General features: G+C 47.3%; 1 protein-coding gene across 3 annotated transcripts in view; it reads left to right on the forward strand.

The window, feature by feature from the left end:
• RNLS (renalase, FAD dependent amine oxidase) overlaps positions 1–27,440 on the forward strand; it is a 627,109-nt gene that overhangs the window by 156,946 nt on the left and 442,723 nt on the right. For all 3 annotated transcript variants that reach the window (XM_063961709.1, XM_063961707.1, XM_063961708.1), the window contains 2 exons: positions 19,653–19,758; positions 22,409–22,551. In XM_063961709.1, the coding sequence (XP_063817779.1) occupies positions 19,653–19,758; positions 22,409–22,551 (249 nt within the window). The remainder of the gene's footprint in view (positions 1–19,652; positions 19,759–22,408; positions 22,552–27,440) is intronic.

Here is a 27,440-nt window from a genome sequence, read left to right on the forward strand (position 1 = left end):
ACCGCAGCTGCGTTTGATGGCATGGCGGTTGAACGCCGGATCCTAGTAGAAAAAAGGGATTCCGGATGAGGTTATTCCTACGCTGATAAAGGCTAGGAAGGACGTGACGGCTAAACATTATCACCGTATACGGCGAAAATATGTTGCTTGGTGTGAGGCCAGGAATAAAAGCCTCTACAGAGGAATTCCAGCTGGGCCGTTTCCTTCACTTCCTACAGTCGGGAGTGACTTTGGGCCTAAAATTGGGGTCCATTAAGGTCCAGATTTCGGCCCTATCCATTTTCTTTCATAAAAAACTAGCTTCTCTACCTGAAGTTCAGACGTTTGTAAAGGGAGTGCTGCATATTCAGCCCCCTTTTGTGCCACCAGTGGCACCTTGGGATCTTAACATGGTGTTGAGTTTCCTGAAATCTCACTGGTTTGAGCCACTTAAGACCGTGGAGTTAAAATATCTCACGTGGAAAGTGGTCATGCTATTGGCCTTAGCTTCGGCTAGGCGTGTGTCAGAATTGGCGGCTTTGTCATGTAAAAGCCCCTATCTGGTTTTCCATATGGACAGGGCAGAATTACGGACTCGTCCGTAATTTCTGCCAAAGGTGGTGTCATCTTTTCATTTGAACCAACCTGTTGTGGTGCCTGCGGCTACTCGTGACTTGGAGGATTCCAAGTTACTAGATGTAGTCAGGGCTTTGAAGATTTATGTAGCCAGAACGGCTGGAGTCAGGAAAACTGACTCGCTGTTTATCCTGTATGCATCCAACAAGCTGGGTGCTCCTGCTTCAAAGCAGACTATTGCTCGCTGGATCTGTAACACGATTCAGCAGGCTCATTCTGCGGCTGGATTGTCACCTCCAAAATCAGTAAAAGCCCATTCCACAAGGAAGGTGGGCTCTTCTTGGGCGGCTGCCCGAGAGGTCTCGGCATTACAGCTTTGCCGAGCAGCTACTTGGTCGGGTTCAAACACCTTTGCAAAGTTCTACAAGTTTGATACCCTGGCTGAGGAGGACCTTGTGTTTGCTCATTCGGTGCTGCAGAGTCATCCGCACTCTCCCGCCCGGTTGGGAGCTTTGGTATAATCCCCATGGTCCTTACGGAGTCCCCAGCATCCACTAGGACGTTAGATAAAATAAGATTTTACTCACCGGTAAATCTATTTCTCGTAGTCCGTAGTGGATGCTGGGCACCCGTCCCAAGTGCGGACTTCTTCTGCAATACTTGGATATAGTTATTGCTTAAATAATTGTTATGTTATGGTTGCATCAGGTTTGTCTGATGCTCTGTTGTTGTTCATACTGTTGACTGGGTATGTTATCACAAGTTATACGGTGTGATTGGTGTGGCTGGTATGAGTCTTACCCTGGATTCCAAAATCCTTTCCTTCCGGGCACAGTTTCCTTAACTGAGGTCTGGAGGAGGGGCATAGAGGGAGGAGCCAGTGCACACCAGTAGTCCTAATTCTTTCTTAGAGTGCCCTGTCTCCTGCGGAGCCTGTCTATTCCCCCATGGTCCTTACGGAGTCCCCAGCATCCACTACGGACTATGAGAAATAGATTTACCGGTGAGTAAAATCTTATTTTCTGAACCTTTCCATAGGATTAAAATATCTATCTATATGTGATTTTTTTTATTTGGGTGACATGAGACTTTTATATTGATAATCATTATCCATTGTTCATTTATTGACCCAATTTAAAAAAAATTCTGCAACTGTGTATTTACTATTCAGGTATCTGCATGCAGTGGAATAAGTGTCACGGTTATGAATATCACATAAAACTGTTGCTGCAATTATTATTATTAATTTTTATAACAAAGTGATGTGTTTCATCACTCCTTGTAGAGGTGTCAATATAGGTTCCACTTGACAGGTTGTATCATAGTGTAAACAAACCCATGCAGTAGGCTAGGGGAATATCTATCAAACATTGAAAAGACTGGAGGAGTAGACTATGAAGAATTTGCGCATATCAACCAATCAGCTTCTACCTATAATGTTATAGAATGTACTTGACAATTGCTACCTGCAAGCGGATTGGTTGCAATGGGCACTTGCTCACTTCTCTAGTTTTTCCAGTTTCATACATCTGACCCCTAATTGTTTATCATATGTGTCTCAATTTTTTCATTCCCTTTTATGTTACTTTTTTCTTGTTATAACTAAATCACAGTGAGAGAACTAGTCATTACAGTTTCTAATTTCCATACTTATAGGAGGGAATGTAATAGGGTGTGGGAATGAGGAAGTGAGAGATTTTGTGAGTTCTCCTGCTGTTTTTTTTTTTTTTTTTAAAGTAGCAATCATTTACATGATAAATCCAGTTTGATTTTGCCATGTAAATGATTGCTACTTTAAAAAAACAAAAACAGAACTCCCCTTTCACTTCCTGATTCTCATACCCTATTACATCCCCCCCCCCTAATCTTCAAACCTTTACTATGATTATTTCGCTTTTATTGTCCCAATCAATTTACCTTTCCTTAGGAAGCCATTGTGACATTGCTATTGCCCTGTATGGTTAATCTTTCAGTTTTGATTCTTCTGGGCTATATTTATTTCCTGTATTGCAATCTGACTATTCACATTTTCATTTAGTGCATATGTTTACAGCTTCCAGGCATGCATTTTTCTGGTTTGTGTGAGGTCAAAATACCTATATTAGATATTTTTGTAATCTCCTGTCATTCCTGCGTAGTTGTAGTGGAAATGCCCAGGATCACTTTAGCCTGCCAATCCGAGCATTAGAATGTACATTGCAGTGCAGAGTATTACAGAAGATAATATAAATATGATGATGTTTCAGGTGAGGAGTGTATGTGATTGCTTCAGGCCACACACCATTAATACCGTAAGTGCACTTTTCCTCCCAGGGGCCTGGTCAGAAAATTGTGTTTATTGTAAAAGCTTAAAGACAAAGTTGCGATGCTTGACTCGCGTGGAAAGATTGTGACGTTAATGCCTTCCCTTATGAAACAAGATCATACATCCGCTTAATGTTATTTATTTTAATTGTGTAATTGTTACAGTTGGGTTAAATAGAATGTGTCAAGTTCTCCATGAGATGTTAAATTCTTTATTACATAATGGGGCCTTATGGCCAGGAGGGAAGACGTAGTATAGTACAGTGCTCTGTACTCGCTTGGTTTGGCCTCCTTATTACACGAGGAGCAATGTAGTGATGAAGTAAGACCCCATAGGGAGCTGAGTGTTGACTAATGGATGATACAGCTATAGAGAAGTGTGAGGTATAGTTGAAGCCAGCCCAGGAAAGAGCATAGGCTGTAATCTGTCGTTTCCTTATTTCCACCTTTTAGAGTCCATGTGTTGAGCATATCCATTCTCATTGTGGAAGCTTTTACCTCCAACTTGCAGTCAACTCTGCATCAGCCCCAATGTGATTACCACCCTCACCCTCCTTGGACCATTTGGGCCACGATTTGTAACTGACACAGACAAATAGGGCACTCAAAATGCGTGCAAGGCAGCTTTAACTAGTTTGATTCCCTAACAGGATGTCACCACACCCCACCTAAACAATCAAAACAACACAAGAGAAGGCAATCTCTACCAGTGTAAGCACCACAATATTAATAAGACCTACTGTATATGGAGTATACATTCCTTTCAATTTGACGATCCGATCTCAGCAATTCTGTGGAAAGAGAGAACAGGTGGAAAAACAATGTGTAGTATTGTTTCATATAATTTTTCTTTCAGTCAAAAGAATCCTTATCCCATGGAATTTGGTGAGGAACTTACCCCGACTCACAGTAAAGCCAAACATTCATGCATATACAAGGTTTCTTTACTCTTCTTCACCCCTTTTGTGTATCTTCCACCATAAAGTATTAGGTAGAAGCGTACCCAACTCACTTTTAGATATAAATAAGTGAAATATATAAAGGTATCTTTTTTCCTGATATAACAATTAACATGCGTACCACACTCACAAGTTTAATGGCAAAGACACTCCCATCCAGGGGGGTCATTCTGACCTGATCGCACGCTGCCACTCATCGCAGCACAGCGATCAGGTCAGAAGTGAGCATGCGCCGGCACCGCAGTGCGGCGGCACATGGCCGACAGCCGACGGCTGTCGTTGCCTAGCGATTGCCTCTGCCTGATTGACAGGCAGAGGCGGTCGCTGGGCGGGAGGAGGCGGTATGGCAGCGTTTGGCCGCCGTTCTGTGGGCGTGGTCCGGCCAACACAGGCATGGCCGGACCATGTAGGAGGGGGGTGGGCGGGCTGCAGACAGTGCTGAGTAGCTCCCGGCCAGCACGCAAAAGCTGCGCTGGCCGGGAGCTACTCCTGGAGTGCAAAAGCAGGCCTGACATGCGGAGCGGACTAGCCCTGTGCTGGGCGTCCCCCCGCATGTCAGTGTACCCGATCGTAGCCCTGCAAAATTTGCAGGGCTACGATCAGGTCTGCATTAGGCCCCAGGTTTCTTTTCAATCCAGAGTCCTCAACATGCTGTTACTTGAAGAATGGGCATATGTTCCCAGTAATCCCAATGGACAAATAAAAGGCCTACTTCAGATCTGATCGCAGCAGCAAATTTGTTAGCTAATGGACAAAACCATGGGGGTCATTCCGAGTTGATCGCTAGCTGCCGTTGTTCGCAGCGCAGCGATCATGCAAAAAAATCGGCATTTCTGCGCATGCATATGGGCCGCAATGGGCACGCGTGACGTACGGGTACAAAGGCCTTTGTGGTTTTGCACAGGTTCTAGCGACGTTTTCATTCGCACTGGCGGCCGCAAGAAGATTGACAGGAAGGGGGCATTTCTGGGTATCAACAGACCGTTTTCAGGGAGTGCTTAGAAAAACGCAGGCGTGGCTGGCCGAACGCTGGGTGGGTGTGTGACATCAAAAGCCAACCCACCAACGTTAGAATCAACGCACATGAATAGTAACTACAGGGCTGGTCTTGTTCTGCACAAAATGTTTTTGCAGGCGCTCTGCTGCACAGGCGTGCGCACTTCTGCAAAGCGAAAATACACTCCCCGGTTGGCGGCGACAATGAGTTTGCATGGCTGCTAAAAACTGCTAGCGAGCGATCAACTCGGAATGACCACCCATGTGCACTGCAGGAGGGGCAGATATAACATGTGCAGAGAGAGTTAGATTTGGGTGGGGTGTGTTCAAACTGAAATCTAAATTGCAGTGTAAAAATAAAGCAGCCAGTATTTACCCTGCACAGAAGCAATATAACCCACCCAAATCTAACTCTCTCTGCAAATGTTATATATGCCCCCCCCTCCCCCCTGCAGTGCACATGGATTTACCCATTTGCTAACAAATTTGCTGCTGCGATCAGATCTGAATTAGGCCCAAAGTGCAAATGTGCCAGCCAGTCCACATATATAAAAGATTTATTGCACAAAAACTCCCATAGTTGGGATATACACAGGAACAAAAATTAAAAACACATGCATAAAAACAGTCTTTTCTGAAAAGTTATATATATCTATATATATATCCATATATATATATATATATATATATATATATGAGTCCAAATCAGCAAAAGAAGAAAAAAGCCAGAAGATGGAATCCGGACCATCAGCTGCGCAGATATTGGTGAAGTACCTTAATCTTTATCTCCTGAAGTAAAATAAGTGTCACATTTCCCAGTAGTTGTCGACGCGTTTCGGCTCAGCAGGAGGCTTCCTCAAGACGTGGGCACTGTGAAACACCATTCTATTTTACTGGGTCCTGACCAATAAGAGACACAGGAAGTGACCTCATACATAATTGTTTTATTGTATGAATTAAGTTACTTAAAAGCGCAATATAAATATCAACACCACTTAGAATAAGATTCTAGTTCTAAAAATGATGTCTAATATAAAGAACTTTTAGTACCATGGGGTATAGACGGGTCCACCAGGAGCCATTGGCACTTTAAGAGTTTAGCAGTGTGGGCTGGCTCCTCCCTCTATGCCCCTCCTACCAGACTCAGTTTAGAAAATGTACCCGGAGGAACCGGTCACAGCTAGGGGAGCTCTACAGGGAGGCTGCTGGCAACAGCCTCCCTGCATCGAGGCTTAGGGGGGGAGCAGTGTCCGCCCTGCGGGGTCTGAGCCACTGTCTCCGCTGACTGGACACTGAGCTACAGAGGGGATAGATCGCTCCCCGCCGCAGGGGAACTCTCACCCCAGCAGCATGCCGCCACCCCCTTACAGAGCTGAAGTGTGGCGAGTGAGTCATCGGCTCCCTAACAAGCAGGGAGCCGCTGTGAAGTTGTCGGCTACAGGGTAGGAGCGCAGTACTAACTGCGCTCCTGGGGGAGGCCCAGCGGTACTTGGTGCAGCACTGTGAGGGGTGCCCTGAGACGGCGCCTTAACCCTACACTGACCAGAAAGCCTGTCGGGGTCTGTGGATCTCAGCCAGCACAAAATCCTCAGGCTAGTATAATCTTGGAATTAAGGGGGCGGAGCTTCTCCTCAGAGCGGACCCAGCAGCATTCAGCGCCATTTTCCTGCTTGCAGACACGCTGCCAGTGGAAGAGCAGTGCAGTCCCAGTCCCTCCAGAGCACCTCCAGCTATCTGTACGGTACCAGGGGGTTGTAGAAGGGAGGGGAGGCTGTATAAAGGCTGTGTCACCTATTAAGGGACACAGTCAGCGCTGGTTAAGGGTCTCCCTATACCTATATAGCGCTGTGTATGGGTTTTCTCCAATCTCTGTGTCTCTCTGCCATTCTTGGGGGGGAAACTCTGTCTGCCCTGTACCCTGTGTGTATGTGTGGTGTGTAGAAGCAAACATGTCTAGAGACTCTGGTGGTCATTCCGAGTTGTTCGCTCATTGATGATTTTCGCTATGCTGCGATTTGCTTCTAAATGCGCATGGTACGCAGCGCGCATGCGCTTAGTTATTTAACTAAAAACTTAGCAGTTTTGCTGTTGTTCGTGCGCCGCTTTTCAGTCGCACTGCTGATCGGTGAGTGATTGACAGGAAAGGGGCGTTTCTGGGTGGTAACTGAGAGTTTTCCGGGAGTGTGCTAAAAAACGCAGGCGTGTCAGGCAAAAACGCAGGAGTGTCTGGAGAAATGGGGGAGTGGCTGGCCGAACGCAGGGCGTGTTTGTGACGTCAAACCAGGAACTAAACGGACCGAGCTGATCGCAATCTAGGAGTAGGTCTGGAGCTACGCAGAAACTGCAAGGAATTTTCTCATACGTCCTAGAGGATGCTGGGGACTCCAAAAGGACCATGGGGTATAGACGGGATCCGCAGGAGACATGGGCACTTTAAGACTTTGAATGGGTGTGAACTGGCTCCTCCCTCTATGCCCCTCCTCCAGACTCCAGTTAGATTCTGTGCCCAGAGAGACTGGACACACACCGGGGGAGCTCTCCTGAGTTTCTCTGAAAAAGACTTTATGTTAGGTTTATTATTTTCAGGGAGCACTGCTGGCAACAGGCTCCCTGCTTCGTGGGACTGAGGGGAGAGAAGCAGACCTACTTCTGTGAGTTTAAAGGCTCTGCTTCTTAGGCTACTGGACACCATTAGCTCCAGAGGGTCTGATCACTTGGTATAGCCTAGCTGCTCGTTCCCGGAGCCGCGCCGTCGTCCCCCTCACAGAGCCAGAAGAAAGAAGCCGGGTGAGTAACCGAAGTACAGAAGACTTCACTACAGACGGAAGAAGACTTCAGTGTCTCTGAGGTAACGCGCAGCGGTCGCGCTGCGCGCCATTGCTCCCACACAAAAGCGGCACTACAAGGGTGCAGGGCGCAGGGAGGGCGCCCTGGGCAGCAATATACTTCATATATAGTAGCTTGGCAAAGAGGTATACAGTGCATAGGCACTGTATACAGACCCCCACCAGTATAAAAAGTTTAAAAAGTAGTGGGACTGAAGCGCGCCGATAGGGGGCGTGGCTTAGCCCTCACTGCTCTATCCAGCGCCATTTTCTCCTCACAGAGACGCTGGCCCTGCCAAAACACTGATGGCGCACGGGGGGGGGGGGGGGGGGGGCGCACAGTTGTTTAGTGCAATATATGTACAAAAAAATAAATAAAGCACTATATATAATGAGCGTGTTTTAAATGAGCTGGTAAACGTTTTCTGTGTTTTCCCGGTCAGATACTGGGATCTACCCTTTATAGTCAGTGTAATGTCGGTGGATGTTTAGTACACGTGTGTCGACATGTCTGAGTGCTCTCCCACAAACGGCTATGGGAATCCCTCTGTTGGCACCGCCGACTCATAATGGTACTTGATTCATGAAATTAAGTGTCAACATGTCAGTAGTTGTATGCTTTTCCAAAAGAAAAAACTATATGGGAGACACAGGCGTGTGTGGGTGACTTAGTTAGCACCAAGTAATCTGACTGGGTATAAATTAACATGATAATGTGATGCATTTTTAAAAAGGCTATACCTGTGCGTGTGTGTATATATATATATATATATATATATATATATATATATATATATATATATATAAAATGCTCAAAAAAATAAAGGGAACACTAAAATAACACATCCTAGATCTGAATGAATGAAATATTCTTATTAAATACTTTGTTCTTTACATAGTTGAATGTGCTGACAACATAATCACACAAAAATTATCAATGGAAATCAAATTTATTAACCCATGGAGGTCTGGATTTGTAGTCACCCTCAAAATTAAAGTGGAAAAACACACTACAGGCTGATCCAACTTTGATGTGATGTCCTTAAATCAAGTCCAAATGAGGCTCAGTAGTGTGTGGCCTCCACGTGCCTGTATGACCTCTCTACAACCCACACAAGTGGCTCAGGTAGTGCAGCTCATCCAGGATGGCACATCAATGCGAGCTGTGGCAAGAAGGTTTGCTGTGTCTGTCAGCGTAGTGTCCAGAGCATGGAGGCGCTACCAGTTTTCCACACTGTTCACGCCTTGACAAAGGGGTTTAAGGACCCCGAAACGTTGGTTTACCGTGACCATTGTTTGTAATGCTTTGATCTAATACACGTTTGATTCATTAACCCCCGGAGTGCCGCTGCCTCTTTGTTTTCTATTTTGATGCACCTTTCGCTGCGGAGGGCACCCGGATTCACAAAGCACACTAGAGTGCAGGGCATTCTTGTTTTGTGTGTGTGTGTGTATATATATATATATATATATATATAATATGTATATGTATGGTACGGTTGCATTGATCTGTGGCTCGAGCACAGACCTAGTAATATTTGTGGGGGCGTAATATTAATATTATATATATATTTCCCTCAGACCCCTCGGGGTCGCAAAAATGTTAGTTTGCCCAGTTACTACTCCCTGTTGTCGACACGAATACTATGTCTTATGTCGACCATAATGTTTCCTGACTAGATCCACAACATCGGCATTCAGTACATGTTTCATACACATTAAGAAAGTATTAATGTCACTAGGGACCCTGCTGTTCCTGACAAAAAAAAATTAATTATATATATATATATATATATATATATATATATATGAGATATGTGTATATATATATATATATATATATATATATATATATATAGATATATGTGTGTATATGTGTATATTTACACCCAAAAATTTTTTTTTAGAATGAATGCTGAAGTAAACTTTTCCTTCTCATGTGCTGGTCGCTCTATTGAATAACTCTAGGTCAGCCGTGACAAGATGGTTTCAAATCATCACGAGGAGTCCGAGTGTTTATACTTTTCCCGCCGTGGATAGAATAAAGTGAGAGTCAACCCCTGTTCTGCACAGGGCCCTGTCACAAAGAATTGTTTACAGGAAGCTAAGTGATATTTTAATTATATGCTTTGATTATACTTGCATTGCATGCGCAGGGGGGAGTGCTTGTATTCAGTAATGGTCGGTTACTCTGTCATCCGACATAATTACCCTGAGGAGAGATGTGATACTCCTTAAGTTGGGTCATATCTAGAACATTGCAGCATACTGCTGTGCGACTACAAGGGATGGGACTCTTGGGTGCGCGGGCCACTTCCATGGCGGTCTCGGCTAGGAGGACGTTGTGGATTCAACAAAGCAAATGCTGACTCCGAAAAGAAGTGGAGTCTCTTCCCCATGAAAGTGAAGCCTGTTTTGGTGATGGCCTTGTAATATGTTCTCGGCAGGTGCCACGGGTAAGTCTACCTTCTTGCCCTATGTTCCCTCACAACGGTTGGTGACGCATTGTTGTAGGATGCAGTCATTTCGACCGCATAGATAAGGATTCCCCTTTCTTTGCAGGTAAAGGAAGGTGGAAAAAGGTAAGAGGTCAGCTGCCTTTTCAGGTTCACAGGAGCAGAAATCATCCGTTGTTTTTGCCACGTCCACCGCAGGACGTTGTGTGTATCTTGCGGGGGCCCACACCGGTGGGACCACGTCTACAACTCTTCAGTCAGTCCTGGAAGGGACATGGACCAATGAGTTAAGGATAGAATCCCTAGGGGGACATACGGGAGTTTCCAGGCGTTTCCCTCACCGATTTTTTCAAATCGACCTTACCGATCCTCCTCATAACAGGGAGGTAGTATGTGACGCAATACAAGAGTTGTGTCAGGATCAGGTCATTGTCCTGCTGTTCCGGTCATAAAAAAAAAAAAAGAGAAGAAGCTGTTATTCAAGCTTTTTCGTGCTCCCGAGGCCGGACGGCTCGGTCAGACTAATCCTAATATTCCTACTTAAACTCCATGAGGAAATCTCTCATGGCAGGGTTCTCCACTCTGAAAGAGGAGTAAGGAGGTCTAATTACGGTTTCTTCCGCATTAGGCTTCCCTGAGGTTTGCGATTCAGGATTGTTGTAACCATTTCACCAGGGTGATGGCGGTATGATGGGGTTCCTTCGATAGTAAGGAGTCATAATTATTCTGTACTGGATCGCTCTCCGTATTACGGAGAGATCAAGAAACCAAATGGCGCAAAACGTTGTTTTCTCCTTGACAGTTCTTCAACAAAAGGACTTGCTAGAATCCTGTTGGTCCCAACGACGCCGTCATCAGCTTGGGCAATATTATTAGATGAAGTACTGAGGAAAGTTTATTTGCTTCCAAAAAAAAAAAAAAGGGAAGCTCTGAGAATTCAAAGTCTGGCAGACCTGCAAAGGTGTCAATCCGTCAATACATTCAGTTGTGGAAAAAGATGGTTGCGGCCTACGAGGCCATTTAGTGAGCAGGTTGCAGGCCTGAGTGTTTAGCGGGACCTGTTGGACAAGTGGTCCGGTTCCCCACCGGGGATAATCATGGTTTCAAGACCAGTATCTCGCTCCTGTGGTAGCGGAGCAATTCTCACCGAGGACAAGTGTCATGTTGGGATACTTGTCGCCTCATTAACGGTCTAGAGTTAAGGGCCGTTTATAATGGTTTTCTACAGACAAAAACCGGAGCAGAAATGGCAGAGGCCAGAAAGATTTTCCGCTGGGCGACAAAAACTTTTACGCGCTCTATCAGCGATGTTCGTTCCAAGAGTGGACAACTGGGAAGCAGACTTCCTCGGCGGACACGTTCTCCGTCCAGGAGGGTTGAGTCTTCATCAAGCGGTTTTCACAGAAGTGACAAGTCTTTGGGGAATTCCGCAAATAGACAAGATGGTGTCTCGCCTCGACAAGAAACTTCAGAAATATTGTTCCAGATCGAGGGTCCCTCAAGTGGTGGATGCCCTAGTGACACTGTGGGTGTTTCGGTCGGTCTATGTGTTCCCTCCACTTCCACTCTTTCCAAAGATGTTAAAGATTATAAGAAAAACAAGGGTTCAGATAATCCTCATTGTTCCAGACTGGTCAAGGAGGGCTGGTATCCGGGTCTTCAGCAATTACTCATAAGAGATCCCTGACCTCTTCCTCTGCGAGAGGATCTGTTATAGCAGGGGCCTTGTGGGTTCCAAGACTTACCGCGTTTTCCATTGACGACTTGGAGATTGAACGTCGGATCTCAGCCCGAAAGGGTATTCCCAGTGAAGTCATCCCTACTCTTCTTCAGACAGAAAAGACGTAACGTCAAAACATTACCACCATATCTGGAGGAAATTATGTGTCTTGGTGTGAATCCAAGAAGGTTCCTACGGAAGAATTCCTGTTGGATCGTTTTCTCCATTCTTTTGTTACAAGATCGTGTGGATGCAATCTTAGGTTGGGCTCGATTAAGGTTCAGATTTCAGCCTTATCGGTTTTCTTCCAAAAACAATTGGCCTCCTTTCCAGAGTTTCAAACTTTCGTTAAAGGAGTCTTACACATCCATCCTCCCTTTGTGCCTCTGTGGCACCATGGGATCTTTACGTGGTGTTGCAGTCCCTGCAATTTCTTTTGTTGAACTTTTCATTAGGGTTGAGTTGAAATTCCGCACTTGGAAAGTGGTCATGCGGTTGACCTTGGCATCCGCAAGGCGGGTGTCTGAGTTGGCGGCTTGGTCTCACAAGAGGCCTGTTTAATCTTCCATGAAGATAGAGCGGAGTTGAGAACTCAGCAGCGGTTTCTGCCAAATGTGGTTTCATCGGTTTCACTTGAACCAACCTATTGTGGTGCCGGAGGCTACTGAAGCCTGGGCGACATCGAAGTATCTCGATGTGGTCTGAATTTTGAAATTTTGTGTTGCCAGATTGGCTCAAGTCAGGAAAACGGAGGATCTGTTTATCATATATACTCCCAACAAGATTGGGGTTCCTGCTTCCAAGCAGACTATTGCACGCTGGATCTGTAATACGATTAAGCTTGCTTGTTTTACGGCTGGATTGCCGGTACCGAAATCGGTGAAGGCCCATTCTACCAGGAAGGTGGGCTCATCCTGGGCGGCTGCCCGAGGGGTCTAGATTTTGTAGCCTTACAGAGCAGCTACTTAGTCGGGTTCAAACAATTTTGCAAATATTCTACAAGTTTGATACCCTGGCTGATGAGGACCTCTTGTTGGGGCAATCGGTGCTGCAGAGTCATCCGCACTCTCTCGCCCGTTCTAGAGCTTTGGTATAGACCCCATGGTCCTTGTGGAGTCCCCAGCATCCTCTAGGACGTATGAGAAAATAGGATTTTAATACCTACCGGTAAATCCTTTTCTCTTAGTCCGTAGAGGATGCTGGGCGCCCGTCCCACTGCGTACTGTATCTGCAGTTATTGGTTATGGTTACACTCATGTTGTGTTTCTTTTCAGTCAGTCTGTTGCTGACGTTATTCATGCCATGGCATGCCGTATGCTATTATTGGTTGTGTTTACACACAGGTTGTGTTACTTTTTCGGTCAGCATATTGCTGTGTATTTTCATGCCGTCGGCTGGTGTTCTATTGAATGCCACGTTCTGCGGCATGTTTGAGGTGTGAGCTGGTATGATGCTCACCGTGTTTAAACAATAAATTCTTTACTCGAAATTTCCGTTTCCCTGGGCACAGTTCTATAACTGGAGTCTGGAGGAGGGGCATAGAGGGAGGAGCCAGTTCACACCCATTCAAAGTCTTAAAGTGCCCATGTCTCCTGCGGATCCCGTCTATACCCCATGGTCCTTTTGGAGTCCCCAGCATCCTCTACGGACTAAGAGAAAATGATTTACCGGTAGGTATTAAAATCCTATTATTTAGTAGCAATTCTGCTAACCTTTCGTTCGCTATTCTGCTAAGCTAAGATACACTCCCAGAGGGCGGCGGCCTAGCGTTTGCAATGCTGCTAAAAGCAGCTAGCGAGCGAACAACTCGGAATGACCACCTCTGTCTCATATGCTGCAGTGGATTTATCTGCTCAGGAAGATCCCATCCCATGTAATCAGGATTGCACTGTTGTAGCGCAGATCCCAGCTAGAGAACCGGAGTGGTTAGTCTCTCTTAGGGGGGCTATTTCTCAGATTTCTGAAAGGGTTGCAAGGACTGAGCATGCAACTCAGTTTGCAGTCCTCTATGGCAGTATGGTCCGATACTGCTCACTCGGGGCCCCCTGCGGTACATTCTCATGAACGTGCTCTTGCCCAAATTAGGCAGAATGACATGGATACCGATTCAGACACAGCAGACGGTGATGGGGATGTGTCAAAGGGGACGGCATCACCTGCTAAGGGGGTGCAGTTGATGATTGAGGCCATGCGGGATGTGTTACATATTTCTGACAGACCTCCTGAGCAGGATGAGGAGGCCTTTTTCGCAGACAGTAAGAAAGCCCCTCTCACCTTCCCGGCATCTAAGGAATTAAATGCTGTATTTGAAAAAGCCTGCGAAAACCCGGAGAAACAATCCAGATCCCTAAAAGGGTTCTGGTTGCTTTTCCCTTCCCGGAAGATGATAGAAAAAAAATGGGAGTCCCCGCCTATAGTTGACGCCTCTGTCTCTAGGCTGTCAAAACAGGTGGTCTTACCAGTCCCGGGATCTACCGCATTGAAAGACCTGGCAGATCGCAAAGTGGATGCTACGCTCAAATCCATATACACGGCTTCAGGGGCCTACTATTGCCTGTGCATGGATTTCAGAAGCTATAGCAAAGTGGCCAATCACTCTGCAGGAGGACTTGACTACGATGGATAAAGGTGACGTTATTTAGTTTTACGTAACATACAGGATTCTGCAGGGTTCCTGGTACAATTCATGAAGGTGGCGCTGGCTGCCTTTCCAATAATTAAAACAATTAAACAACAATCAAAACATGAATAAAATCAAGAAACAAATTCATATAAAGTTAGGGCATAAATGGAGCTGAAAAGATTTAGAATGTGCTGCTAAATGAATGTCCACTGGGGATCCCGGACTGGAACGCTGGACCAAAAGAAGAAGCTGCTTAAATACAAATACTCCACATTACATCAGGATCCAGATATGGACATTTACTAACTATACTTTGGAAAATTTGCTTTGGAACCATTCCCTGTGGGACTTCAACACTACAGCACCATTCGGAGAGACCCAGCTTGGATTCAAGTGATACAGCGTGCTTGCTGTTTTCTACAAAGCATTTGGAAGTCTCCGATTATACGGGTAAAACCAGCTGTAATTCAACTTATTTCCCCAGGGAACTTTTGGTCCAGCGTTCCAGTCCGGGATCCCCAGTGGACATTCATTTAGCAGCACATTCTAAATCTTTTCAGCTCCATTTATGCCCTAACTTTATATGAATTTGTTTCTTGATTTTATTCATGTTTTTATTAATTAGTGTTTAGTAATAAATCTAAATATCTTTTTCATCATCCATAGTTGTTTAATTGTTTTAATTATTGGAAAGGCAGCCAGCGCCAGCTTCAGTATATTTTGTTGTTAAAACTCTTTCTTTGGGACTGACAATCCCTTGCTGGCAGCTGTGACAGCGCGTCTGGAAGTGTTCTCCTCTCACAATTCATGAAGGATCTGGGTTCCATGGCTGCGGGGATCTCCTCCATGTCCTTCTCGGCTTGCAGGGGTCTATGGCTGCGCCAGTGGTCTGCGGACGCGGAATCCAGGAAAAGTGTGGAGAGCCTACCCTATACAGGTCAGGCTCTGTTTGGGGAGGCGCTGGATCCGTGGATTGCCACGGCTACCGCGGGTAAGTCTCCTTTTCTCCCCTCAGCTGCACCGGCTACGAAGAAGCCTTTTACTCCCAACACGTCACAGTCATTTCGGCCAACTAGGCCTAGAAAGAACAAGCCCTCTCACACCTTCTTTAGAGGTGATTGTGCCAAATTCAAAAAGCCTGCTCCCGCAGGTTCCCAGGACCAAAAGCCTGCTTCTGGTACCTCAAAGTCCTCAGCATGATGGTGGACCGCAAAGCCTGGAGGAAGGTCAGGTGGGAGCAAGAATCCGGCATTTCAGCCACCTCTGGGTGTCGTCTGGCCTGGACCCCTGGATACAGGATATTGTGTCCCGGGGGTACAGGCTGGAGTTTCAAACTCTCCCACCTCACAGATTCTTCAAATCAGGCTTGCCGGCTTAGCCGGCAGACAGATCTATTCTACTGGATGCTATCCGAAAATTGATAGTGTCCGAGGTCATTGTACCAGTTCCACCTCATCATTTGACCAAGGGTTACTATTCGAACCTTTTTTGTGGTTCCGATGTTGGATGGTTCAGTAAGGCCAATTCTAAACTCGAAATCTTTGAACCCTTATCTCAGGGACTTCAAATTCAAGATGGAGTCTCTGAGGACGGTTATCTCAGGACTGACGGAGGGGGAGTTCCTGGTATCCCTGGACATCAAGGATGCGTACCTCCACATTCCCATTTGGTCGCCGCATCAGTCTTATCTCAGGTTTGCAATGTTAGACGATCACTATCAGTTTCAGGCACTGCCGTTCGGTCTCTCCACGGCACCGAGGGTCTTCACCAAGGTGATGGCAGAGATGATGGTTCTCCTCCACACGCAGGGGGTCAACATAATTCCATATCTGGACGATCTGCTGATCAAGGCATCGTCCAAGGAGAAGTTGTTAAAATCCATTGCTCTCACGACGCATCTCATCTGCTCAAGGAGCACGGTTGGATTCTGAACCTTCCAAAGTCTCATCTGGAGCCGACAAGGAGGCTGTCTTTCCTGGGGATGATCCTCGACACGGAGGTACGGAGGTGCAGGGGGTGTTTCTACCGGTGGAGAAAGCGTTGGTGATTCAAACCATGGTCCGGGATGTCTTGAAGCCTGCCAGGGTGTCGGTTCATCAGTGCATCCGCCTTCTGGGGAAGATGGTTGCCTCCTACGAGGCTCTGCAGTACGGAAGGTTTCATGCTCGATCTTTTCAACTGGATCACTTGGACCAGTGGTCGGGATCTCACCTACACATGCACCAGAGGATACGTCTGTCTCCGAAAGCCAGGATTTCGCTCCTCTGGTGGCTACAACTACCACACCTTCTGGAGGGACAAAGGTTCAGAGTTCAGGACTGGATCCTTCTAACCGCGGATGCAAGTCTAAGAGGCTGGGGAACAGTCACTCAAGGGGAGACCTTTCAAGGAAGGTGGTCAAGTCAGGAGTCCCTTCTTCCGATAAACATCCTGGAGCTAAGAGCCGTATACAATGGCCTTCTTCAAGCAGCACACCTTCTACAGGATCGGGCTGTTCAGGTGCAGTAGGACAACGTGACCACAGTGGCCTACATAAACCGACAAGGCGGAACGAAGAGCAGAGCTGCAATGTCAGAGGTGACAAAAATCCTCCTCTGGGCAGAAAGGCACACTGTAGCAATGTCAGCAATCTTCATTCCGGGAGTAGACAACTGGGAAGCGGACTTCCTCAGCAGACACGATCTCCAACCAGGAGAGTGGGGCCTCCACCCGGAGGTGTTCGAGGAGGTAACCGGTTGGTGGGGGGTTCCTCACATAGACATGATGACCTCCTGCCTTAACAAGAAGCTGCGGAGGTACTGTTCCAGGTCGAGGGACCCACAGGCAGTGGCGGTGGACGCACTAGTAACGTGGGTGTTCACGTCAGTGTATGTATTCGCTCCACTTCCTCTAATTCCAAGAGTTCTACAACTTGTAAAAAGAACTAAAGTTCTGGCAATCCTCATTGCTCCAGGCTGGCCAAGGAGGGCTTGGTACGTGGATCTGCTGTATCTACTGCTGGAAGATCCAAGATCCTACCTCTTCTGGAGGATCTACTGCAGGGGCCGTTCGCTTATCAAGACTTACCACGGCTACGTTTGACGGCATGGCGGTTAAGCGCCAGTTCTTAGCTCGGAACGGTATTCCGAGCGAGGTTATTCCTACCCTGATACAGGCTAGGAAGGGGGTTACGTTTAAACATTACCATCGAATTTGGAAAAAATATGTGTCTTGGTGTGAATCCAAGAAATTTCCCTGCGGTGGAGTTTCAACTTGGACGTTTTCTCCTTTTCCTGCAAGTAGGTGTAGATATGGGCCAGAGATTGGGCTCCATCAAGGTACAGATCTCAGCTTTGTCCATTTTCTTCCAGAAACAATTGGCTGTCTTCGGCTCGACGTGTGTCGGAATTGGGGGCTTTGTCCTGTAAAAGTCCCTATCTGGTCTTCCATGAAGATAGGGCGGAACTCAAGACTCGTCAACAGTTCCTTCCTAAGGTTGTGTCAGCTTTTCATATCAACCAACCTGTTGTTGTGCCAGTGGTTACTGACTCCTCAATTGCTTCAAAGGTCTTGGATGTTGTGAGGGCTTTGAAGATTTACGTGAAGAGGACGGCACGTCACAGAAAATCTGACTCTATTTGTCCTCTATGATCCCAAGAAAATTGGGTGTCCTGCTTCTAAGCAGTCGATTTCCCGCTGGATCAGGTTCACCATCCAGCATGCATTTTCTACGGCAGGATTGCCGTGTCCAAAATCTGTTAAGGTCCACTCTGCTCGTAAGGTGGGTTCTTCCTGGGCGGCTGCCCAGGGTGTCTCGGCTGTACAGCTTTGCCGAGCAGCTACTTGGTCTGGATCGAACACGTTTGCTAAGTTTTACAAGTTCGATACTTTGGCCTCTGATGACCTCTCAAGTTTGGTCAAGCAGTTCTGCAGGAGCCTGCGCGCTCTCCCTCCCGTTCTGGGAGCTTTGGTACATCCCCATGGTACCAGCATCCTTTAGGACGTAAGATAAAATAGGATTTTAATTACCTACCGGTAAATCCTTTTATCGTAGTCCGTAGAGGATGCTGGGCGCACGCCCAGCGCTTCTTTATCCTGCAGTGGTTGTTTGGTTCAGTACTGCCTGGTTCCTAGGTAAGTTCTGCGTTCTTTACTGTTTCAGTACTGTTTCAGCTATTGCTGAGTTTTCCGGCATGTTGGCCAGATTTGCATGTTGTGTGAGCTGGTATGAATCTCGCCACTATCTGTGTATTTCCTTCTCTCGAAGTATGTTGTCTACTCAGGCACAGTTTCTAGACTGAGTCTGGTAGGAGGAGCATAGAGGGAGGAGCCAGCCCACACTGTTAAACTCTTAAAGTGCCAATGGCTCCTGGTGGACCGTCTATACCCCATGGTACTAATATGGACCCCAGCATCCTCTACGGACTACGAGAAAAGGATTTACCGATAGGTAATTAAAATCCTTTTTTTACATAATGTTCCATTATTTAATATCCGGGTGGGATGGCCAGACCAGAAGTTATTCAGCCCCGATGTCCATAATCTAAATGCACATATACATTCCCCCGTGGAAACTGCTACCACATCAGATTTCCTTCTCTTGGGTTGTTTCATGATTTGTAACTATTGCTTAGCAGCTCTGCGATCCCTTGTTCACCCTGCCATTGCCTACCACATTGCTGAGGACTGTCCATGCCCAATGGGATGGTTGTATTTTGTGATGTTAAGGATGCAGGATGGCTACAAACATTGTACAGTGTAAATACACATTTAGCAGTCAGTTGAAGTGAGTGCGCATAACAGTTTATAAAATATACGGAGGACAAAAGGGGAAGAAAAGCAGGAACTAAAAGAGGAACACACATGTTGCAGTTCCATTATAAAAGCGTATGTATGACACTGACACACTGCAGTGTTTAATGTAACCATCCTTACATCTGCTTTCGGTCCCTTAAATGCCTGTGTATGTAGTGCACGCTTACTGAGCTGAGAGCATTTATCTACTCATCCAGGTCAGTGGCTTCGGGCTTGAAACCAATTTGCAATAATATGACAGCATCAAGGGAGCTAAGAGCCTATCTGTACAGTTATTAATGTATAGGAAATGATTAGACATGGCTGTGGAAAAGTTCCCACTGTGACCCTGCTTGGGAGCACTTTGGGTTAAAATTGCATCTTTCATATAAAAACTGTTTTGTTTTATTATGCATTAATGACTCATTACTGACCATTTAGGAGGCCGCATGTCAACAAGCCGATCTCCCACAGATCCAAATTGCACGGCTGACCTGGGAGCCCAGTACATCACCGTGACGCCGGAGTACGCTCACAAACACAAAACGTGAGGAATGAAATTTTTTTTTTCATACACCCCCCTAAAAAAACCCTATGTACCCTATTCTGTAATTGCAAGGTCAACACAAAAGCAAATCAAAGCTTCTCTATTTGTAAACAGACACTTACTTAACTCATTTGTTTTAAATGTTTAATTCTGACATACAGTATAGGGCTTGATTCCCATTTGTACGGTGTTGGCATCGCTGCTGCGGCCTGGCACGCAACAGCAATGCTTACATATGCTAATGCAGCAGGAGGCTTCTGGTGTAAATAGACGCCTCCTGCATTCATGTGTGATCCGCTGCTGCATCGGATCACTCTGCAAAACTACCAGCCTGCAGAGTAACCTTCGGCCGCCGCAGCTCCCTAAACGAGGCCAGGAAATATGCGCATACCATGGCCTTGGCACTCCCCGAAATCAAGCGGCATGCCCCCGTTTTCAGAAACGCTGGTGGGCACCTCCTCCTCCCTGCCCCCAAATGAACGCAGCCTGTCAATCATGCTGCAGCTGTTGGGAACTTCGACCCTATTGGGTTTACATACTAATCTGAATCAGGCCCTTATTCTGCAACTTTCTTATCTGTTCCCCTGGCAGTAAATATCTCCAAATGTTAAAGGCAATAGGTATTGCCCATGGTCCCTATTATCATGGTGTGAGCTGCAGGGAGCCGGCACATTGTTGTATGCACACTGCAAATTTAGAGCAGGCTATAGTTGGAGCATAAATTACAACTGTGTCCACATCAAGGTCGGACTGCCCATTTGGCACTTCAGGCAAAGGCCAGAAGGGCCGATGGTATGATGTTCTGGTCGAGCCACACAAGGTTGCTCATCACTGTGGCACAGGAGACAGGGTCTGGCCAAGCAACTCCACCTCCCAGCGCTCTGCTTGGCTGCCCAGCATAGAGAGACAAGGGGGCATGTCGCTAGGCCACACCCCATGAACTGTGAACACGCCCCCTATTCATGAGCAGTTACATCAATACCAGGGCTCTAATACAGCACGTGTCCATCCCTGTTCCACATACACCTATCCTGAAATTGAGGTATTTGGGGCGCCATGAAAATGTAACTAAGGGGTAATTCAGACCTGATCGCTGGGGTGCATTTTTTGTATCCCTGCAATCAGGTAGTCGCCGCCTACAGAGGGAGGGGGAATTAGCTGTGCAAGTGTGCGATCGAATGTACAGGAGAGCTGCACAAATAGAAGTTTGTGCAGTCTCTGCACAACCCAGGACTTAGTTGCTGCGATGATCCGGGCCGGAGCTGACGTCACGATTCCTCCCACAAAACGCCAGGTCCCTCCTGCATTTTTCCGGACACTCCCTGAAAATGGTCAGTTGTCACCCACAAACGCCCTCTTCCTGTCAATCGTCTTGCGTTCGCCGTGCGATTGGATTTTTCACTCCATCCCGACGCTTCCTGGTGCTCCCCGTCGCTGCGGATCGTCGCGCCTGCGCATTGCGGTGCATACACATGTGCAGTTCGGACCTGATCGCCCGCTGTGCGAAAACGCACAGCAGCGATCAGGTCTGAATTAGCCCCTAAGATGTGCCATGCTTTTTTTCCACTCAATAATTTCCTTGATTTGCATCATTTTCACACTGCTAATGCGACAAGGTAATACGACTCTGTACAACACTACAGCAGTGCACAACAGAGGTTAATCTCAGAAAACAGACAAGAGACCCACCATGCAGCATTGTGTGAATTTACACTGCCACAACTTTGCGAGAAAGGTACAAATTGTGGGCCTAATTCAGGTTGGATCGCAAATCACAATCCAGCCGGAATTTTTGCGCTTGCCCGGCATGCGCATGCCCCATCCTGCGCATTTGCATGCATTTTCTGTGGGTGTCCCACAGTAAATGCAAATGCCTCTGCCTGATTGACAGGCAGAGGAGTTCGCGTAATGGAAAGTAGGCGGCGGCAGGGAAATGGGGGGCGGCGGCTTCTGAACGGGGGGGGGCATGTCGTGGGCGTCGTCAGGATAGCTGCATGAAGTCACACACAGCCGCTCCGATCAAAAAGATGGCGGCGGCTCTCCTGCCGTCGCAGCCAGGATGTGCCGGCAGGAGGCGTCCCTACTTTTTGCGACTGCGCACTAATTGCAGCATGATTGCAATTAGTGTATGGTTGCAGGGGGGAAGGGGGGTTTGGAGGCGGTTAACATGCTAGGCGGCCTTGTCCTGGGATGGGCGGTCCCCAGCATGTGAGACAAAGATTGTAATTTCTGCTAAAAAGCAGAATTTGCAGTCCTTTCTGAATAGGGTCCTGGAAAACCCTCAGAACACTGCAATCCTGCTGTGTGTGGCTGCCATGCGAAAAATACACTATGCTGTGCGAAAAAAAATACCCATAAGTGCGAAAGTCCGACACTGGCTAACTGGGACCTGCCGTCTGAAGACACATCTGCAGCAAAATGTATAGACGCAAACTATAGCTGCTGTGCTTCATACTGTACCTCACTGTTCACATGTGTAGGCTTTGCTGGATTAAATACTAGAGAAGCAGTTGTGGTTTAGCTATATTTACTTTCCAACAAGAGCTTATGTTAAATGAATTAAAATTTATTGCACCTCATAGTCTTTTGTGGTGAAAATATTGAAAGGATGACGGTGTTATAATCTCCAACATTTTCTTTTCTCACTCAGGTTTCATGATGAGCTGGTAGCTAAAGGCATCTGTACACCATTAAGTGCTGCAGTAGAAGGGATGGTGATGAAAGATGGCTCTTATAACCTGGTTACACCCCAAGGAGTCTCTTCAATCGTCAAACACTACCTCAACCAGTCCGGTATTAGAGCACTTTTTATAATATTTAATCAAAATTATATATTTTCCTTGAGAACCGTAATTATAGATAAACAAACTATAGATAGTTTCACAACAGCTGGAGAGCCACAGGTTGGCCCAGGTCTGGTATCATCTCAACTGTTTTGTCAAACTGGTAAACTTGCTAAACTATAATAATCAAGATATCAAGTAATATTATTATTATTATTATTATTATTATTATTATAGTATTGAAAGATCTGTACAGTATTCAGTTGGGAGGATATAGAAATTTGCAATGCTTATATGTGTGGTGGGAGTGACTCCTATAACCCTTATCTAATAATGGGGCTAATTCAGACCTGATCGCTGCTGGGCATTTTCGCACAGCAGCGATCAGGTCTGAACTGCACGTGCTGTGCCGGCGCATGCCAGACAGCCGACGGCTGTCTTAGCTCTGTGATCGCCTCTGTCTGATTAACAGGCAGAGGCAGTTGCTGGCCGGGAGGGAGCGGGCCGGCTGCGTTTGGCCGCCGTTTAGGGGCGGGCCGCGTTGGGAGAGCCGCCACCGTTGGGAGGGCGGGCCGCGGTGGCTGCGTGATGTCACACGCAGCTGCTGCGACCCGGGCAGAGACGAGTAGCTCCCTGCTAGCGCGCAGGAGCTGCGCTGGCTGGGAGCTACTCTTCCAGTACAAAAACGCAATGCTTTTGTACTTATGGGGAGGGGGGGATCAGGCCTGACGTGGGGCAGACTAGCCCTGTGCTGTAGAAGACTGATCGTAGATGTTCAAAATTTAGGACATCTACGATCAGGTCTGAATTAGGCCCAATACCCCTTTCACATGGCAAAAATAACCCGGTATCGACCCGGCATATTGCCAGATTTCCCAGATCGCCTGACCTGGTAATTCTACATGGGTAATAAGAAGGGTTATTCCCGAGTTGAATACCGGGTCAGTGGCAGTGTAAACAGGTTCCTGGTTCGATGCGACCGGGGACCCGACTACTACATAGGGAGAGGTGGCGTGGAGATGAGCTCATCTCCCAGCGCCACCTCCACCTACGCCCCTGCTGCCGACTCCACCTCCCACCGCTATGGCAACCGGCCCGACATATTGCCACGTCAGGAAGTCAGCACTGAGGCTCCAATGCCGGATCCCACACGGGAAGGACCCGTATCCAATTCCCGGGTGGGATCCGGCATTGGAGATGTGAAAGGGGTATAAGAGGAGATTGTTTTGGACTAGGCCATAGAGGACATTCACTTTAGTCCCCAAGTTTAGTTTGTTGAACCAGAATTGCCCCCCCCCCCCCCCCCCCCCCTCCCAATGCATTTTCCAAGTTCCCTCTCTTCAGTTGTTTGTATACAGCTATATGCAGTTTAATAAATTGTACCATTCACTTTATGGGAAAAATATTTTCCATGTTACATTGTAACGTGCACTAAGTGAGTCAGCAGTGCCAATTTTCTCCAGTGCCCTTTGCAAAGTATAACTTTACTATTTATTTTAAAAAAATGCAGTCTTTAACAAAGTTTATTGACAACTGTTTGCCAGTTGTATGCTTTAGTTACTTGTGGCTTTGTAGTATTGTTATAGCAGGTGTGAGTCTTGGCAGGCTGAAATGTTTCACAGTTTAGAGTCATTTACATTTTTTATTATTATTTATTATTAAAGAGAACCAATTACATTTTAGTAAAGTACATTTCTGCAGCAGGGTACATTGTGTTCCACAGGGAAACATGGGTGGTGTAGAGTGGATCTTGATCCAGAGGCACCAACAGGCTAATGCTTTAGGTCATCCCAGAATGCATTGGGGCCTCCTCTATAAACCCCGTCTCTAGGCACTGGATCTCAGTGTCGAGTTGGTGCCTGCAGCAGCAGGTCACTTAACAGGGGAGCTGCACTGGGCAGCCCTGAAAAGCTTTCTAAGAAGACTTCAAGGGCCGCAGCGCTGATATGTCAGTGTGACATTCTGTGCTGCGGCTCCATCACCTCCCAAGCGGCGTTGCATACTTCCGCAGCCTGTTCCCGGGTACACTCCGGCTTTAGGCACACGGTCGCAGATGCTCTTCTGGTTCGCATGGCTGCTACGGGGATGAGGTAAGAGGGTCCCCCAGGCGGGACCCGCCATTAAAACACGTTCCTGTCACGGTCTAGGGAGATGGACCGCAACTCTGGCGTGGACACTGTCACCGAGCAGGGACCCCACTAGACCGCCAGGGCATAGGAATACAGGTCGGGTGTACTAATGCCCATTTCTCTAGCATTCATAAGGAATATTGGGGACAGATTAGTATGATGGGGTATAGACGGTCCAAAGGAGCCAGTGCACTTTAAATTTCTTCAACTGGGTGTGCTGGCTCCTCCCCTCTATGCCTCCTCCTACAGGTCACTTTAGAACAAAGTGCCCTCAGGAGAGGATGCACACTCTGCAAGCTCAGAGTTTTTTCTTCTATTTCTGTTAAAGTTTTATTTCTTTCGGTATGCTGTTTGGGCAACAGCATACCTGCACTGTGGGAGTTAGGGGGGGGGGGGGGGTGCGGTCACCGGCCTCTTGAGGTGAAGACCGCTTCCTCGCTGTTTGTTCAGCGGGGCATGGCGCCTTGGGTGTCGCAGCCGCAGCATGCCGCAGCATGCCGCACACCCCTAACGCTGCCTGAAGGTGATCATCAGTGGTGAGTACACACCGGGGACCCCGCTAGGGAGGTCCCCTGGTTCATGGTGCGGCAGAAGCGCGGGTGAGGTGTACGGGTCCCTCCTGGGGGGGACCCGCTTTGGCCCCTGCGTCAGACTGGCTAAATACCTTGTACCAAGCATTTATGTGAAGCTACAAATACTTAGGAGACATGGGCAGTATAAAGATTACACAGTAGCTCCGGCGCCCTAGCAGGAGGCGGAGCTACATCAGAGCGGGCTCAGCGGCTTTTTGGCGCCTTCCTCTACATAAGCAGCAGCAGCCTCACACAGCTCCTCCGTAACGGTCACACGCTGGATCACTGGTACCGGGTGTAGAGGGGGAGAGCCGCTATATTGTGCACAAATATCATCCCTCTGAGGGATTTTTCATTAGACAGTCCACTGTTTATATGTGAAACGCTGACAGCCTCACTGGGGCTGTGCAGCGTTGGGTGCGCTGGTGTCCTCTCTCCTGTGTCTCCTCTTACATTCAATAGGGCAGGATTGTATTGTAGGGTGTGGTATGTAGCTGTGTTGTATGTGTATTATACCTGTTTTTCTTCTTCACAATGGTAAAACAGAAGTTATGCAGTTTGTGTAATGCTTGATTTTCCCCTAGCTTATCTGGCTCAATATCATGTGAGCAGTGTAGTCAGTCAGCACAAAATGCTGATAGCAATGTGGGGGAGTGTCCAGAGCCCTCCTGGCTGGGGGCTATCAAAACTATGATGTCTGATATGTCATCTCAGCTCACTGCAAATGCCAATAAAACTTAGGAACTGCAACAAGCAGTGGCAAATCTAGCTGCTAAACACTCCCCCATCCCCCCCCCGTCCACTACAGGTGCACAAAAACGTGCTTTACCTGCACTTCTATTAGATACTGATGGAGATATACAGGATGACGGGGATGATGTGGACCCCATAAGTGGGGACTCCACCCCTATTGAACCCCTCATATTGGCTATTCTGGCTGTGTTAAAGCTCCCCCTGGAGGATGCTAATAATCAGCACTGAAGGCAGGAAATTCTGGGAAGTAACTCCAGCAGTAGACGTCTCAGTCTCTCGCCTTTCTAAAAAGGCGGTACTTCCCGCTCCGGGCTCCTTTACGGGACCCGGCAGATAGGAAAATTGAATCCACTCTGAAAGATATATACACTGCTGCAGGTGTAGCTCAAAGTCCGGTCATTGCAGGTTGCTGGATGACACATGCCATTCATTCCTGGGCTACTCAAATTCAGGAAGGTCTTTCGGGTGATATGACCTTAGTTACTACTGTAACTACTGTAACTTTCCTAAAACACATTTATGACACGGCTAGGGTCCTCTGTGACTCCCTTAAAGAGATTGGCAATATTAATGCTAGGACCACGGCTATGGCTGTGTTTGCGCGCAGGGCCATATGGTTGCATCAGTGGATTGCTGATGCTGACTCCAAACGTAATGTGGAATCTCTTCCCTTCACAGGTGACTGGCTCTTTGGAGGTGAATTGGACGCATGGATCTCCAAAGCTACTGCTGGGAAATCCACGTTTCTTCCTTCGGGGGCTCTGCTTGCTAGACGTACCAACCCGGGCCTGTCTACTCAGTCCTTTCGGTCCTCCAGATTTCGATCTAGGGCCAGGGGGGCCTCCAATGCAGCTAGAGACACCAGAGGTAAGCCTAAGAAACCAGCCGTTACCGGCTCCCAGGAACAGAGCACCAGTTCAGCTTCCGCAAAGACTTCAGCATGATGGTGCCCACCCACCTCGAGGGGATCTCGTGGTGGGAGCTCGGTTACGTCACTACAGTCACATCTGGAAAGGTTCCTGCCAAGATGCATGGGTAAGGGACCTTATCTCTCAGGGGTACAAGCTGAAGTTCGACGGTGCTCCTCCCTAACGATTTTTCAAATCAGGCTTACCAGCTTTGGAAAATATGCGGGGTACGCTACTACTGGCCATAAACAAGTTGGTTCAGTCCCAGGTCATTGTTCCAGTACCCCTGCAACAACAAGGACAAGGTTACTACTCCTGTCTGTCCATGGTACCAAAACCAGACAGGTCTGTGAGATCCATTCTTAATCTGAAGTCCTTGAATCCTTTCCTGAAGGTTTTCAAATTTAAGATGTAATCTTTGAGAGCAGTGATCCCGGGCCTGTAGCAACAGGAATTCCTAGTGTCCCTGGATAGCAAGGACGCTTACCTCCATATCCCCATTTGGCCTCCTTATCAGACCTATCTGCGATTCGCCCT

This window comes from Pseudophryne corroboree, chromosome 3 (assembly GCF_028390025.1).
Source record: "Pseudophryne corroboree isolate aPseCor3 chromosome 3, aPseCor3.hap2, whole genome shotgun sequence".
In the NCBI taxonomy this organism is placed as follows: domain Eukaryota; kingdom Metazoa; phylum Chordata; class Amphibia; order Anura; family Myobatrachidae; genus Pseudophryne; species Pseudophryne corroboree.